Source organism: Polyodon spathula, chromosome 21, assembly GCF_017654505.1.
Source record: "Polyodon spathula isolate WHYD16114869_AA chromosome 21, ASM1765450v1, whole genome shotgun sequence".
In the NCBI taxonomy this organism is placed as follows: domain Eukaryota; kingdom Metazoa; phylum Chordata; class Actinopteri; order Acipenseriformes; family Polyodontidae; genus Polyodon; species Polyodon spathula.
Window position 1 is genome coordinate 19724321 of NC_054554.1, and position 16191 is coordinate 19740511.

The window sequence follows — 16191 nt, forward strand, 5'->3', positions numbered from 1 at the left end:
AACTTTCAAAGTCATCATTTCGTCAACGTGAGCCGCCAGTCAGACAACCATGTCCTACGATTACACCGTGTAACAATTTTTTTTTTTTTTGTTCCTGGGTAGTAAGTGTTATTTCCTAATTGCTTATGCCTCAGAAGTATAGAAAATGGCTATTATTCCCCACAAACTTTACTTTTGTGACCAGGACAGTGATATTTCAAAATATCACTATTTCCAATGGGAAAACGGGCAAATGTGTGTCTTTTCGTTCACATAAAGTTAGAAAAAAAACAACATATGAATCCAAATTAACATGTATTTATACTAAAGTAATACAAAAATGACTACAAAAGATTTAGAAGTGGGAAAATCTCGAAAAACTACTCACTTCTAAATCTTTTGTAATCATTTTTGTATTACTTTAGTATAAATACATGTTAATTTGGATTCATTTGTTGTTTTTTTTCTGACTTTATGTGAACGAAAAGACACACATTTGCCCTTTTTCCCATTGGAAATAGTGATATTTTGAAATATCCCTGTCCTGGTCACAAAAGCAAAGTTTGTGGGCATGTAGCAGGGGGAGATCTGTGCTGACTCTGCTGGTGTGTTCACAGGGCTGCAGGAAGAGGGCGGCAGTCATCCAACAACCGCCTGTTTGTCATCGCAGTGACACGGGGAGGTGGGAAAGTGGGTGTGTGGACTTTCCCCCTCTCTGAGTGGCTGAGAGGCGAGTCTTAGGAGATTGTTAGCCCTATAAAATAATTCTCTGCTGTTTCCTCAGGTCTGCCCTTTAAACGCACCTAGAGTGCGGAAGCGCTAGTCAAGGACCGAGAACCAGTCGGGAGAAACTGAAACTGAAACTGCATGTGTCAAAGCGAGACAGTGAGAGCGGGGAACCCTTGGGCAGACCCCAGAGTATTGTAAAAGAGCAGGCTAGGTAGCCGGCAGTGTAGAACGGTGATCCGGGTCGCACGGGTAGCGGTGTCAAGTGCAGCACCTTTTCTTTGTAGTTTTGTTACTGTTTTATTTCCCCTGTTTCTTTGTGCCTTCTGTTTTGAATTATTGTTTCGAAGCACCTGCAAGGGCGTCTGTATTGTGTACCATCGCTTGGTATGCCAGTGGTTCTGTTTACCATCATTGGTAAATCAGACCACGGACCCACAGCTCCATCTGTGGGCTAAAAGAAAAATAGCACCCCGAAATAAAACTGGGCACCTGTGCGGTGTTGCCAAATCCACCTGTCTGTCTCCTGTGTCAGTGGATTACCCACCACCCTTCCACAGGGAAATAATAGCCATTTTCTATACTTTTGAGGCATAAGCAATTAGGAAATAACACTTATTACCCAGGAACAAAAATTGTGTTACATAGTGGTATCAACGTTTCAGTCAGTGTCCTCCTACCCCCAACAGACAATACTCTTATAAACTGCTCTCGACCAAATCAATAGGTTTTGCAGATGCCTCGGAGCAACACATTCAATCTCTGCATTCTTCATCTCTGTCCAAAAGCAGCTCCATCTCTGGCTCCATCTAAATCTGCCTTAACACTCAAAGACCAGTATTCGTCGCATTCAACAGATCCCTACTCTTTGCAGCAAACCACCACACTACTGATGGTAGTCCTTCATTCACTATTGCAGATCTCTGCTTCAGCAGATCTTTGCTCTCTACAGCTGGGCCTCTGCACACTACTGACAGCACTTCACCGTTTTCTTCCTCAGACCTCTGCTCTGTTAATCGCTTCTCACTACAGCAGATCTCCACTCCCTCTTCAGATCTACTCACTACTGCAAAATGCAAAGTTGCTGTAGTTTACTGTTTAAATCTGCATCTGCACTTTTCCAGAACCTCCAATGCTCCAGCTTTCCTCCAATACGCAGATTGTGGCAGCATTCCCACAATCAAGGCTAAGACTAATCCCCATCAAATCAATACAGGGCACTTCCTCAGCAATCCTATTCATATCTCTGCTCATCCTCTCAAATATTACAGCATTAATACATGGTGAAAGATGTGGTACAAGACTGGAAATCTGTCTTGATTATGATTTAAGGAGTTCCACTATTGGGAGGATATCTGGAGTTGCGAAATCCAAATCTCTGAATGTGAGTTCACCTTTTCCAGGTGTGTGTTTAACTAACACACAGAATGACGGCATCTCATCACTCTGCCCTTGTTTCTAGAATAATGGGCACTAAGGTGCTGAGCTTCCTAAGCAGCCTATTCATATGTTTGTTCAGTCCAGCTGCCACCTCAGCCATCAGTTCCAGCTCTCCTTCTGCCTCTACTTTTGGTATCCAAGTTCCATCAACTGGTCCCATCTGCTGGGTACCTCTCTCTCTATCTCCTTTCATGTCCTGGTCTCCGGGACCGTCCTCCTCCCAAGGATCGGCTCCCCGAGTCATAACCCTCATATGTGTTTTCGGTTGCTGGGTCCTTTGCCCCTGGGTTGTGTCGGCATCGTCGCCCTCAGTCAGCGATCACTTTCATGAAAGTAATGAAATCAACCCCACAGTTCCACTTTCTATCCTTATTTCCATGACCTGCTCCGCTGGTCTGCTGCTAGACTCAGGGCCTCACTTGCTCCTCTATCCTAAGTCCAGTCCTTTTTAGCCGGCGTTTGTCCTACTAACTGCTCCTTTCTGCTTCTTCTGCCCTATCCTTACACCGCCAGCTCATACTATAGGCACTTGCTATTAAATGATCCAGTAAGATATCATGAAAAACAGACAACACTTACTATTAAGAATTAAGATTGAGGAGTTGAGGGAAGATAAAGAAAACTCCAACTGAACAACATCCAGTATCATATCTTGTGATAATATTAGAAGAGATATGCAAATATTCATACAGCATAACTACTGATGTGGCTGTCAATAAAACGTGTGGCATTCTTTGAAAGCGGAAATAAAAAAAAGGTTTACACAGGCAATGAGAAACTGTTGTCTTGGACAGTAAACTACTGATCCATGCTTATCGGTCCTCAATGATTATAAATGGTTTCTGTTACACTGACAGGAAATAGGCTAGCATGGCTGATGGTCAGTAGTAGTATGATCTGTTATTTTGGGTGGTGTCACTGATATCTGATTACAGCACAGGGGCAGCTGCTCTCTGACAGAATACACAGGTTGTGAACTGGACCCTGAAGGTCACAATAACAGAATATTGCATACATTACTGACAATTAACAGCTGTTTAAGTAATTGATTAAATGAGCATAGAAAAATGAAAAGTTAACCTCTTACTGCACAGAGCACTGAAAAAAGGATGCCTCCCCATTAATAATAACATTATACCAATGCCACTCAACATGAGTGTGACGGGGTTGCCTTACCCTGTGCCTATTTATTTATTTATATATTATTTATTGAATTATTATTATTATTATTAGTAGCAGTATTATGATTATTATGATTGCGTGTATTGTGTGTGGACGAAAGCCAGCCGGCAATTTTAATTATTATTATAGAGACCGGCGAAAAGCCCGCTCATAAAGGGTAGCCGGCAGGGATGCGGCTGAATCCCCATCTCAATAAAGCCTGTGGGAATGTGGCTGGAGCCGTAATAATGTAATTGTTTAATGGGTAATTAAGGATACAGCAGCAATATAAAAGACCCACTCCGGGCTCAGACAAAGAGGGAGTTATAAGGAGAGTTAAGGAGAGAAAGAACAAATGCTACCAGCCTGCGAACAAGGTCTTCATTGTTATAAAATAGAATTATAGTTTTGTGTTTGTTTTACTTTGGCCTGTGTGTCCCTTTGTTTATTGTGTGTTTTTGTTTATTTTTTGTTATTTAATAGATACGGCTGTGGCCGTTTTAGCCTCTTATCATTGCTGTTTATTACTGCTTCCTAAACCTGACGTCACCACCCACACGCACCACACAAGCCATCTGTGACAATGAGTCAGTTCAGTTCGATGACAACACAATCTGCCTTGGTTTGAGAGAGCTGTTTGGAAACTATAAATGACAGACTAGTACAAGGAGGTAAACATGGATGCCCCAGCAGCGTTCCATTCCCTTTAGCTTGCAGAGGACGCAGAAATTTACCCTCTATGTTTATACACCTCTTTTGAATGCTTATTGCAAAGATGCTCAGTCTCAATTGGGTTTCTGATGTGAACGGCTGTACCCCTACAGTGGCCCTGAGCCAGTAATGAATGTTGATACTCAGAGTCATTGTTCTGGACTGTGGCCATCGACACTATTTCCTGAACACTCTCTTTAGTTTCTCTTAACTTATTGTGCTCCTTGCCCAAGCCCTTCTCATCTTTCCAGAGTCTGTCCACCAGCTGCTGATATGAACAGCTACATAACTAAGAGGGCCATGGAGAAAAATGAATAATTTACAGCAATGCCTCCCTCTTTCTCTCTCCCTGCCTCTCTCTGTACCATGGGACACTCAGCAAGCCCACAGTGGGGAATCAGCTCTCTGAAATACAGCCCCTTCACAGGAACAACACTATGGACGCTACACACCCACCCTGCAGGTAAGACACAGAGACACAGGAACGGAGGTACATATTCCGGTAACACTTTAGTTTAGCACAAAAAACAAGAATGGCAAAAGGCAATAACAACTATTACAAAAGCAAAGCAGCCCCATACAATGGGTGAGACAGACAGACAGACAGACAGGCAGGCAGGCAGGCTATAGCCATTATAACTGATTATAAACAATAACAAATATAATATATATATAACATATATATATATATATATATATATATATATATATATATATATATATTGATATATCTATATTATATATATGGCCCAAAGTGTATAATAATAGTCCTCCTAACCATATGCTATCATTGTTAAGAGAATAATTAGTAACATGTTTACAGGCTGTTTATAATCACTCATAATGGATACCTAAACTAACGTGTTACCCATTTTCCACATCTTTAAATAGGTTTGTTTACTTGACATATGTTAAGGTAAGTGTGTGAGGTTGTAGGTTGGGTACATATCCACGTATTGCAGTTTCAGTGTATAGATTCATGTTGTGTGTCTGTCCATAATTAAGCCTGAAGAGCACAAACTTTAACATACATGGATGATATCACACAAACCAAGAAAATGTCTTAAAAATATAAATATATAGATAATAAAGACTATGGATACATACATTAAAAGTGGGTTAATAGATTGCTAGATAGAAGGTGAATAACTCATAGTATTGTTGAGATGAATAAGATTGTATCTCTTTAAACCTAATCTGGTAAAAGACATAAATACACATCATGCTGCTATCATTGATATGGTGTGATTATACGACTGTGATAGTGTGTTTCAGTGGAGTCTTATTACATGAATGAATGTGTGGTTTTGTATATCAGTATAGTGTTAAGTCGCAGAATTCTCATTGCTATCTGCTTAGAATTAATTTTCTGTTTCTCAATTTCTCTCTTAAATATGAAGGCAAATCCTATAGTAAAAGAATAGGAATGTGTAATAAAGCAAAGTGAACACATGGTAAAGCACAGGTGAGGAGATTTAATTAAACCTAACATTTTGCTATCAGTGTTATTTAAATTAAATTGTAATTAAATACTTTACAGAAACACTAACCAGATATAAAATTAACGATTAGGGTTTGTTTGTTTTTTTTTCAAAATCCTTGTTTGATTAAATGTTGTGCATGAAACCTTGGATATATTGAAATGTGCTTCCCGAGTTGTATAGATACATATATGGTAACTTTAAAGCAGTTTATAAAGTGATTGGTAATATAAATAAACCATGCTCTTGTTCTTTAGGCTAGAAGAGATATTACTATAGCCTGACATAGGGGAACATGGCTCCTTCAAAATCAGCAAGGCAAACCAACAGAAAGAAGAAAGGAACAAGGCAGAAAAAAGAGGGGGCTTCTGGATCAGAAACCCAAAGGAAAACAGAGCCCAAAGCTGGAGACAAGAAAACAGTTTTGGAAAAGCCAGCACAATCTGAACAAACACAATCCACAAACATAGAGAGGTCTAAGGGACGCAGTGATGCAGCTAAACCTCCTCGGCTTAGTGACCCAGACTTAAAGAAGAGAAGGGCTGATCCTACACCTACCACCAAAGCTGACAAGGGAAAGAGTACGACTATTAAACAGCAATCGAAGTCTGCAGGAAAAACAGAGCCGAGGGATGCCAGGAGAGTGCAAATAGATAAGAAAAAGGAAGTCACTGAAGTGTCAGAACAAACGGGGAAGAAAGGCAGGAGTAAAGCAACAAGTGATGTGAAAAAGGAGAGAGAGACAGAAAAACAGGGGAGTCAAGGGTTGATAAATAAAAAGAATGATCGATCAGCTCATGACAGATCAGAAACTAAAGAGAGTGAGAAATTGAGATCAGCAGGAAAGGTGGATGTCAGCAAGATTAAATCAATCCCTGCTGAGACTGCCAAGAAAGGTAATCAGAAGAGAGTGGAGAACAACAAGGCTCCAAAACTATTTCCTTTCAAAGTGAATATTAAATCCCAGCCCAAGAGAGTAGATAAAGACACCAGAAAAGAGATGAAAATAAAGAGCGTGACATGTACAGAACAGAGATGGGAGGATCCAAATGAATCAGAGGAAGAGGAAGAGGAAAGCGAGGAGGAGAGTGGGGATGATGAAGAATCTGGAAGGGAGAGTGAAGAAGATAGTTCAGAGGAAGGCAGTGGAGGTTGTGAGGAAAGCAGTACGGAACAGGAGGTGGAGGAGGAGGAACCTACAACAGGGAATTCAGACAGTGAGGGCCAGGATGATGCAGGGACAGAGGAGGGTGACAGTGAGGCTAGTGATTCTGGGGAGAGTAGTGAGGTTGAGGAGGACGCAGAAGATGAGGGAAATGAGGAAGAGCCAGAACCAGAAGACAAGTCCAGCAGTGAGGAAGAGGAAAATTCATCTGAGAGCTCCCAGGAGGAAACTTCAAAATCACTGGTAAGAAGTGCTAGCCCCGAGGAAGGGAAAGAATCTGAGGCCAAAGAAGAGGTTGGATGTGACAGCAGTGTGAATGAAGAACCACCACAGCCAACATCACTCAAAAAGCTGCTTCCTGTGAAAAAGACAAATGTGCCTCTGAAATTAACAACCAAGCTTCTTGCAGGAGTTAAAGTCAAACCCAAGACTGAGCTCAGCAAAGAAATTGTTGCAATAAAGGTACCACGGGTGGAGAAGACAAGTGAACCTAAAATTACATTTTCCAAGCTTAAGGCCAAAACAAAAGATAAACCCCAAATAATGGAGTTGGCCACAGCAGCAAAAATCACCAGAAAGAAGACAGAAGAAGAGAAGAAAAGCAGTGGACTGGATGTTCCAGTGAAGAAAGCGACCCACAGCTTACTAACAAGGCAGTCGAAAATGATTTTGACACTAAGGATGAATCAGAGAGAGGCAAGGACCAAACTGAAATGCGATGGTCAATCAGAACAGAATTCAGAAGTATCGAATATGGTGGTGGAAGAGTTTTCTAACGATGTCTCTCAGAATGGCACAGCCGAATCTGTTGAGAAAACCAATAAAAAACAGGAACAGGAGGATGCATCAGGGTCTGACCAGGGTGTCAAAAAGGCAGAAATCCAAGAGCAATTGAGTATGGGTCATACACAAAACATTGGCCTGATGATTGGTAGGGTGAAAATGGCATCCATTGGGTACCAGACCAAGAAGAAATGTGGCAAGACCAAGGATGAGTGTCAACCACAACCCCCTTCTGTGCCAGTTGATCAGCAAACCGGCAGAAAGAAGAGGGTGAACACTTTACGTCGTGTCACTGGCTGGCTTCACCGTAAGATGCCCAAGAATCTCAATCTCCGAGCAAAGCTGGTGGCAGTGGGTCGGGCAATTGGTTTCTCTGGCTGGCTGGCCAAGAGGTTGCAGAAGAAGAACAGGCAGCGCAGATTCCGGAGGAGGATGGCTATTCGAATCGCCAGCACTGCAGGACTGGCAAACAAACAGGATCGGATGGCAGGTGGAAAGGGTGAATCCATTGTAGAGGGGATCTCAGTGGCTGAAGATACACAGGATAAAGGCAGATCAAGTAAGTTGCAAGTGGAAAGTTCAGAAGAACTTCAGGAAGACCATGAGGACATGGAATCTGATGATTCTCCAGTTGAAGAACTAAATACCTCCTCCCCACAGGCAAACTCTGAAAGCTTCAGTGAGCCGGAAGAAAAAGCCACCTCTAGCGATGCTAAGTATGCCATTGTGTTTCCACGAGTTCACAGACTCGTCAAATCCATAGGGGCCACTACAGAGACCAGCAGGCCCATTGAAGCTCAACAGAATTGTGGAAAGCCTTCTAGGCGCATTTTGCCTGTGCAGCCAGACTTGAAGTCTCTAAAGAGGAACACAGCTTCGTCCGAGCAAATGGGGAAGGGGAGGTTAGAGAATCTGTTCTATGGAGATAGAGAGTCTAAGTCCAGGCTTAACAGTAATAACAAAGAAGAGTGTCGAACGCGGTCAAGTAAGCTAGTACCCTCTCAGTTTAAAGTAGCCAAACTTATGTCCTCCAAACCTAAGCAACAAACTATTGAAGTAGATAAAGAACTTGGACAAGGAAATAAAGGAGGTACAAGTGATAAAGGGTTCAGGTTAGGGTTCAGTAATGGTGAACAAGGTAAAGGTTTGGAAGATGAGATGCTGACATCTTCATATGATGAAGAAGAAGCAGATCATGAAGTAGCTCAGTTCATGGGAGAGGGGGTGTTTGAGACCAACATGGAAGTGCATTGGGCCCAGAGCCGTGACCCCCTGGACTGGCTACGAGCCGAGACCCTGCTCCCTCACCCCACCATTGAGAAGCTCAGCAAGTGGACCATGTACAAGGAGTCAGAGCTGCCTCAGCCTGCAGCCTCGAGGGGTAGCTGGGAGCCAGAGGATGCAGCGGAAGGGATTCTGGAGATGGGCCTCACGCACACACAGGTACTTCAGTCACATTGCAAGAGCATATTCAAATTGAAGGGGTATTATCATGTGAAGTGGCATGGTAGGTTATGTTGTTTGTGGAGTGCCTTAGACAGGTGAATAAAAAGTTACATTTTTGTTATGAACCAAATTTGTTTTTCTTGCTGAGCAGAAAAGAGTTGACAAACACCTACGAAAAGCAAATTAATTTTAACAGAATTAGAAGCTGTTAAGGTTAAATGGACATAAGTGAAATAATTAAAAATGGAACACAAATACAAGGAATTACAGTAATTTTGTGTTATTTTATTTAATTTCCAATTAGCCATTGCCTTACGTAACCTTAACCACATCATAATTAACCATTATTACCGGGACAGAGAAAAGTGCAAGTAGTTGCATTATTAATTACTTTGAAATCCTGTTCATTGTTGTCCAGTTAATATAAAACGTGGCTATCTGTGAAGAAATGTATGACCAGCCCTGCTTGATGCATGTTGCTTTCCATTATTCCAGGTTCATGTGGAGGGCAGGCCCCATTCTGTGGAAGTGGAGGAAGTAGAGGATCTCTGCCTGCTGGAGTGAGTAACAGGGACGGCCTCAAGGTTTTCTTTTCCTATATGTGTATATTTGTTGCCAAATGTATTCCCATCTGCTAGTTAGGCTCTGCAATCCCAGGTGATTTTTGTAACTCTGGGATTCTGTGATGAATTTTCTCTGGTACAGTGAGGGTTCTAGGGAGGCTAGGCTTTGGACCTTAATGCTATAAGGACTTACATTTTTCTGCAGGTATGTCATTTTTAAGGCAGTACCACTGCAGTTGAACTACCTTCATGCTGTGAGCTTTCAATAAACGACTGGGCTGTTCGCTCCCCATCTCCTTTCCCTTACAGAGAGGTGTGTGAGAGTGCAGTGCTGCTAAATCTGAAGAAGAGGTTCCACAGGGACTCCATTTACGTATGTCATTTAAATTGATATAGAATTGCTGCTAATTATCTAATTAATGTTAGTTGTTACCATACTAGAATATAGGAATTATGTTGCACTACTGGAACATGTTGTCATTTGTGTATTTATTTATTTCGGTATTTACTAACAAGAAAACAATGCTGTTTAGCACATCAAGCTTGTTATGCCACTATAACAGTCAGTCTGCCTGCTCTCTCCATAGCCCATAAACACATTACTATCTTTAATACTACACTTAAACATATGAACACAGATATGCTAATTATCTTCCCAAACTCTGTATTTTTTTCAAGTTTACTCATTTTTAACCCATGGATCTCCACAAGCACGAACAACTGTCCCAGATCCACTCAATCCTTATCAATTCCTTTAATTATATATATAAAAAAAACTCCTGTTAGGTCCATCAAAAATCTTCATAACTAGGATTCCCTTCGGTTTAGATTCTACTCTGCTGTACTGTGTATTGAAGCATACCTACTGTATGCATGCTGGATAGAGCACTCTAAGTGGCCAGTGCCTTCTTTAATGTTTTAACTGTTCAGATGTTTGTTTAATTTAATCAAAGTCATTAAAATATACAGTAATGTGCAAATGGATTATAACACCTCACTATTTTTCATTTATTGAGCTTTGCACACATGATTATTTTCATTTACTACTGAAATTAGTTATTCATTTTTGCAACCTCATCTTACATGAAACAAAACTAAAAACACAGCCATGTCTGAAAGTGTCTTTAATGCCAATATTTTGTATGGCCACCTTTGGCACCAATAACAGCTTGGCAACTCTTTTGGCATTGTGTACTTTCTCAAAATCTGTAGTGTAATTTGATACAAATGTTCTTGAAGTTGTATCCACAGACTTTCGTTTGTACAGTTGGTACTTTTGTCAAGCATGGAGTCCAATAAACTTCAAAAGCAATGGGGTTGGAATGGATTCTAAAATAACATCTTTATTGTCCGCAGTGACTCACATGATAAAGACGGTCTTGTCTGAGTTATAATATAATGAGCACTGTATTGGCCTGATCACTTCCACGGACGAGGAACCTTTGGGGGTTAACTCACCTCACTACACTACAACCTTCTTATCAGGTTACCAGGCAGGGTCGGACGGACACCAGCTATTCTAAACACTCGCATCCAAGGTTCAGTTGCTTGGAAACATTTGCTAATACTAACTTGATGAAGGTGGTTGATTTCTCTTGGTTTCAGACCTACATTGGGAATATCCTGCTGTCGGTGAACCCCTTCAAGCTGCTCAGCATATACTCAGAGGAGCTGAGGCAACAGTACCAAGGCAAGGAGCTTAACCACAATCTCCCGTGAGTGCCCAGCCGCTTACCGGAAACTTCTGATAAAAACTCCCAATCCCCAGTCGAGATGACGTTGTCTTTTCCTTCTTTTGTTAGACATGTCTTTGCCATCGCTGATGCAGCATACTGTCAATCACAGATTTCAGACCAGGAGCAGTGCATCATTATCAGGTGTGTGTGTGTGTGTGTGTGTGTGTGTGTGTGTGTGTGTGTGTGTGTGTGTGTGTGTGCAGTTAAATACCACTGTTTAACTCCCCTAGGGCTGATTTAATGACCCACTTAGTAACGTTATTACATACAATAAAAAAAAAACAAAAAACAGTGAAATGAGGTCCATGATGAATTTGATTATACATTTTGGTGTGGTGGTATGCGATGCTTCTGTGCTTTCTTGACCTATACCATAGTATAAAATGTAAAAACTAACAGAAATGTAAGGCTAACCCAAAGATAACAGAATGACTAGACATGGAAAAGTGTAGAAGTAACTGTAAAAGCATGACAGAGGATGTCCATTGTGACACAAAGACTCTGTCAACACTGTAATCCCCACAAAGAAAAGCTATATTTATGTAAGTAGACTATGACACTATTATAGCCACTTTATGTCCTCATCTCTGCCCCTGTTCTTTGCTCTCTCAACAGTGGGCAGAGTGGCTCTGGAAAGACTGAAGCTGCAAAACTGATAATTCAGTACCTGAGTACCGTCTATCAAGGAGAGCAGGAGGGAGTTCGACAGGTAGTGGTAATGTAGCTAAACAGAGCAAAGGATAGGAGATGGTCCTCCTCCAATGGAGGGATGTGGATTATAGACTGGAGCACCATCTCGTAACCCTTTACACATCTCATTAGTTTAATAAGATAGGTCTGAAATATCATATGGAAATAAAAATAAATTCATGTTTAGAATGGCTCTGAAACACTTCACTCTTTATATTCTAATGACTTTTTAAAGCTCTCAGACATGTATTTCCTCATGCCATTTGTCTTCAGATCACTTCAGATTGTAACCATTAAATTGCTCTGCAACACTGCCCCTAGTGGATACAAGAAATACATCAGTAATACCACATAGAACAGTGGTTTTCAAAGTACGGGTCGCGACCCAATACTGGGTCGCAGAAGAGAAGGCGCTGGGTCGCTTGCAAATTTAAAATATAAAAAATGTTTTTCGTTAGTTTTAAAATAATATTACACAAGAATATTAAAGTCGGACGAATTACTTATTTCCTGTAAGGCTTATTTGTTTGCAGAGAGCTTCATCTTACGCACGACGCACTACACGTGATCACAACGTAGCGGTTTCGAATGTAGCTAATCACACCTAACGACGTAACGTGACTGCATTCTGAATCCAAACACTGTCAGTTTGTTGCTTCTGGGTGACTGACTGAGGATAGATCGTTTTGTTATCAGATTAAGAAGTTCGGAATCAAATCCATCAACGTCAAATACAAGTGTAAGTACGCCGCCCGAAACAGAAAGTTCTAATTCTACTAGTAGTACTAGTATTACTGCCAAATCGACGTCTGAACCACAAAGTAAAAAGAAAAATAAATCATGGACGCGACTATATAATGATAACTTTTTGAAATTTGGTCTCATAAATTGCGCTAACGCAAATCAGGATCCTAAGCCCCAGTGTGTTGTGTGCAGCGAGGTGCTTGCTAACGAAAGTGTGAAACCATCAGAACTGAAAAGACATTTAGAAACGAAACACGGGATACTCGTGGATAAGCCTGTCGAGTATTTTCAACGGAAGCAACGTGAGTTAAAGTTATCGGCTCAAGTTCTTAATCGCTCAACTACCTTGAATGACAAGGCACAACTGGCTTCATATTTGGTTGCATACCGTGTGGCAAAAGAGAAAATGTCTCATACAGTGGCCGAAAAACTTATTCTTCCAGCATCTCTGGATATGGTGCGTACAATTTTCGATGACAAGTCTGCAGAAAAATTGAGAAGCATTCCTCTCAGTGACAACACAATGTCTCGGCGAATATGTGACATTGCAGAGCATCTGGAAGCCCAGCTTATTACTCGGTTACAGTAAGCCGGCGATTTTGCTATCCAACTTGACTAGAGTGCTGATGTTTCAAATTGTGCAACACTGTTAGTTTATGTGAGGTATGTGTGGCAAGATGACTTTATGGAAGATTTGCTGTGTTGTCTGACTTTACCAACAAATACAACAGGAGCACATATATTCGGAGCGCTGGATGACTGCATTGTTGGAAAATAGAAATTGAATTGGGCAAATTGCAAAGGAATAATAAGTGATGGTGCAACAAATGTAACAGGTAGAAATAGCGGAATAAAGAATATCTGAGGCAGCTGGTAATGGTGTTGTTTGGAATCACTGTTTCATTCACCGTAAAGCTTTGGCATCCAAGGGTGTTTCCCCTGATCTTACGGCAGTACTGAAGGAAGTAGTGAAAATTGTTAATTTCATTAAAGGAAGCTTGCTGAACAGCAGGCTTTTTGAAGCGTTATGCTCAGAAATGGGAGCGGAGCACACTCATTTACTGTTTCACACTGAAGTACGGTGGCTGTCGAGGGGCGGAGTACTAACAGCGGTGTACGAACTCAGGAATGAGATTCACATTTTTCTGGTAGAGAAACAGTCTAACTTGGCACATTTGTTTAACGATGCCGATTGGTTAATAAAATTGTCATATCTCGCTGACATTTTCTCAATTTTAAACGAACTGAATTTGAAGTTACAAGGAAGAGGCAATGATTTATTCCGACACTGCGAGCATATACAAGCATTCCAAAAGTCGTTAGTACTCTGGCAAGCACGACTAAAAGGTAATCGTCCCAGCTACTACATGTTCCCAACACTGATACAACACACTGAGGAGAATAGCATCAGTGAAGAAAGTTTGAAAAACACTGACATAGAACAATGTGATATTGTTTACATTCACTGGGGGCATAGTGTTACAGGGGGGCTGCTTCATTCACCAGGATGCGATGATTGAAAAGTTATACCAAGTAAATCTAAACAAGAAGAAGAATTGATTAGCTAAGTCTTAGCTCAATAGCCTCCATTTCTTCTGAGTGGTTCTCCGTATCTCCCCCTCAGCCCACTGAAGTACTCCCTGTTCTGGATAGTTTCGGAAACGCCAAAACAACCCTGAACGACAACTCCAGCCGGTTTGGAAAGTACCTTCACATCCACATCCGCCAGTGAGTGAGACACAGTGAGGAGTGTGAGTGACTGTATATCGCACTACAATGGCAGCCAAAGCTAGCCAGTTGCAACAAGATTTTAACAGGGTTGTTGTTAAACCCCAGTTATCACTAGGCTGGGCATTTACTGAATATAGACTTCCAAAATCTTTGGTTTCCAGTGTTTTAGAGTTTTTGAAAATATCTACAGAATAAACAGAAGTATCAGTGCCTTCATATCATTAATAAAGTTAACAGTATAACTACTAGGAACACTGAGGTCTGATTCTACTGCATAGCTCAGCAAGGCTGTGTGTCTCAAGGGTGGCGCTTTGTCTCCACAGTGCTGAGGTGGTGGGAACCTCTCTGTCACAGTACCTGCTGGAAAAGTCCCGGGTTGTGTTTCAGGTAGGGCCTAAAACTGTGGGATTTATAACTCTTTTTCAATCAGCATTCATAAACATTCACACACTAGTATCTTAGCTTGTTTGTGAATTAGTTAAGTGAAGAACAGAAAGTAATTTCTAGATAATTAAAATGATTTACAGATATCTCTAAATGAACAGGAAGTCATTTCTAGATAATTAAAATGATTTACAGCTCTAAATGAACAGGAAGTCATTTCTAGATAATTACAGATATCTAATGAACATTAAGTCATTTGTAGATATTTAAAAATGACTTACAGATATCTCTAAATAAACTGGAAGTCATTTATAGATATATAAAATGATTTACAGATATCTCTAAATGAACAGGAAGTAATTTCTAGATATTTACAGTTATTTACAGATATCTCTAAATTGAGATATCATTTCTAGATATTTACAATTATTTACAGATATCTCTAAATTGAGATCGTAAAATTATTTATAGATATCGCTAAATGAACGGGAAGTCATTTCTAGATATTTAAAATTATTTGCAGATATATCTAAATGAGCAGGAAGTTATTTAGAGCTATCTCTAAATGATAGTTTGGTGTATCATGCTAGCAAAAAATATCTGTAAATCAATTTGAGATATCTCTATTTCATTTTTAAATAGCTCAAAATGAAGTATCTTCAAAATGGTTTGTTTATAGATATCTAAAATTAATTTAAATATATCTGCAAATGATTTACAGCTATCTGTAAGTATTTCAAGATATCTTAAAATGCAATTTGAGATATCTCTAAATTATCATTTGACTTACCATAGCACAAGTACTATCTTATTTCACTGCCCAAAAATGGCTATAGCAAAAACTATTGTTTGCTATAGTAAATGTGTGCTGTCATTTTGCAGTTTACAAAGATTGTACAATCTTATAGAAAGACTTTACTGTGTTTTACTATGAATGAAGAGAGCTTGTCATGTTTTATCACTATTTCACTATGTTTTGGCATGTTTTAGTAACTTCTCCCGCCTTGATACCCGTCCAACCCCGTCCCACAGGCGCAGGGCGAGCGGAGTTACCATGTGTTTTACGAGATGCTGAAGGGTCTCAGTGATATGCAGAAACAGGAGCTCTACCTGCAGGAGCCGGAGACATACTTCTACCTGAACCAGGTGAGAGGGCTCCTCTCTCATAACTACTGTACATTTGCAAACTTAGGAAGGGGATTCCATTTCCCAGTGTTATGCTCCATGTCTGTGTGAATCCCGATACATGCAGTCAGCTACTATGCATAGGTTTAGCATTCACATTCATTGTGGAGAAAGCCAAAGATGGAAGAATGATGCTGTACAGTACAGTGAATAGTAACCATGAACAGTGATCTCAAAATTAGCACCGGGTAATGCAGTTTGCCTTGATTTAATTAAATTAATCGTTTTATACAACCTTATACATTATGTGGGCAAAATATTATTTG

The 16191-nt window shown here is 40.5% G+C and overlaps 1 protein-coding gene across 1 annotated transcript in view; it reads left to right on the top strand.

The window, feature by feature from the left end:
- The first annotated feature begins 5793 nt into the window (after positions 1-5793).
- Positions 5794-16191, top strand: part of LOC121296237 (unconventional myosin-XV-like) — a 97728-nt gene continuing 87330 nt past the window's right edge. Inside the window, exons 1-9 of the mRNA XM_041221581.1 lie at positions 5794-8889; positions 9388-9452; positions 9765-9828; positions 11061-11170; positions 11258-11332; positions 11807-11900; positions 14250-14353; positions 14680-14743; positions 15773-15886. Of these exons, the coding sequence (XP_041077515.1) occupies positions 5794-8889; positions 9388-9452; positions 9765-9828; positions 11061-11170; positions 11258-11332; positions 11807-11900; positions 14250-14353; positions 14680-14743; positions 15773-15886 (3786 nt within the window). The remainder of the gene's footprint in view (positions 8890-9387; positions 9453-9764; positions 9829-11060; positions 11171-11257; positions 11333-11806; positions 11901-14249; positions 14354-14679; positions 14744-15772; positions 15887-16191) is intronic.